Below are 306 nucleotides of genomic sequence, written 5' to 3'. Positions count from 1 at the left end.
GGGCCCAGCTCCGTCCCCCGGTGCCTCACCTCGCCGAGCGCGTCCTCCAGGCAGGCAGTGACGTCCTGGGCCAGGGCGACGGGGCAGCAGAGCCGCAGGTCGTTGAAGGCGACGAGGAGGCCGTTGAGGAAGCAGGCGAGGGGCGGGAAGTCCAGCAGCACCATGGGCGGCTGCAGCGTCCCCGGCTGGGCCGCGGGCACCGGCACCCCCGCGCCGCCCCCCAGGACGGCCGGGGCAGAGATGAGCGTGTAGGAATTCATCTCCTCCCGAAACTTCTCCACCGCCTCCTCCACCGCCTTCCCCAAA

The 306-nt window shown here is 72.2% G+C and overlaps 1 protein-coding gene across 1 annotated transcript in view; it reads right to left on the bottom strand.

Annotated features, from left to right (window-relative positions):
- COG8 (component of oligomeric golgi complex 8) overlaps positions 1–306 on the bottom strand; it is a gene marked incomplete at its 3' end in the record, with an annotated part of 14,586 nt that overhangs the window by 1,431 nt on the left and 12,849 nt on the right. The window contains exon 4 of the mRNA XM_009289451.1: positions 30–296. Coding sequence (XP_009287726.1) covers positions 30–296 — 267 coding nt within the window. The remainder of the gene's footprint in view (positions 1–29; positions 297–306) is intronic.

The sequence above is a fragment of the Aptenodytes forsteri genome, unplaced genomic scaffold (genome assembly GCF_000699145.1).
Source record: "Aptenodytes forsteri isolate BGI_AS27 unplaced genomic scaffold, ASM69914v1 Scaffold269, whole genome shotgun sequence".
In the NCBI taxonomy this organism is placed as follows: domain Eukaryota; kingdom Metazoa; phylum Chordata; class Aves; order Sphenisciformes; family Spheniscidae; genus Aptenodytes; species Aptenodytes forsteri.
This window is presented reverse-complemented; position numbering and strand designations above follow the sequence as displayed.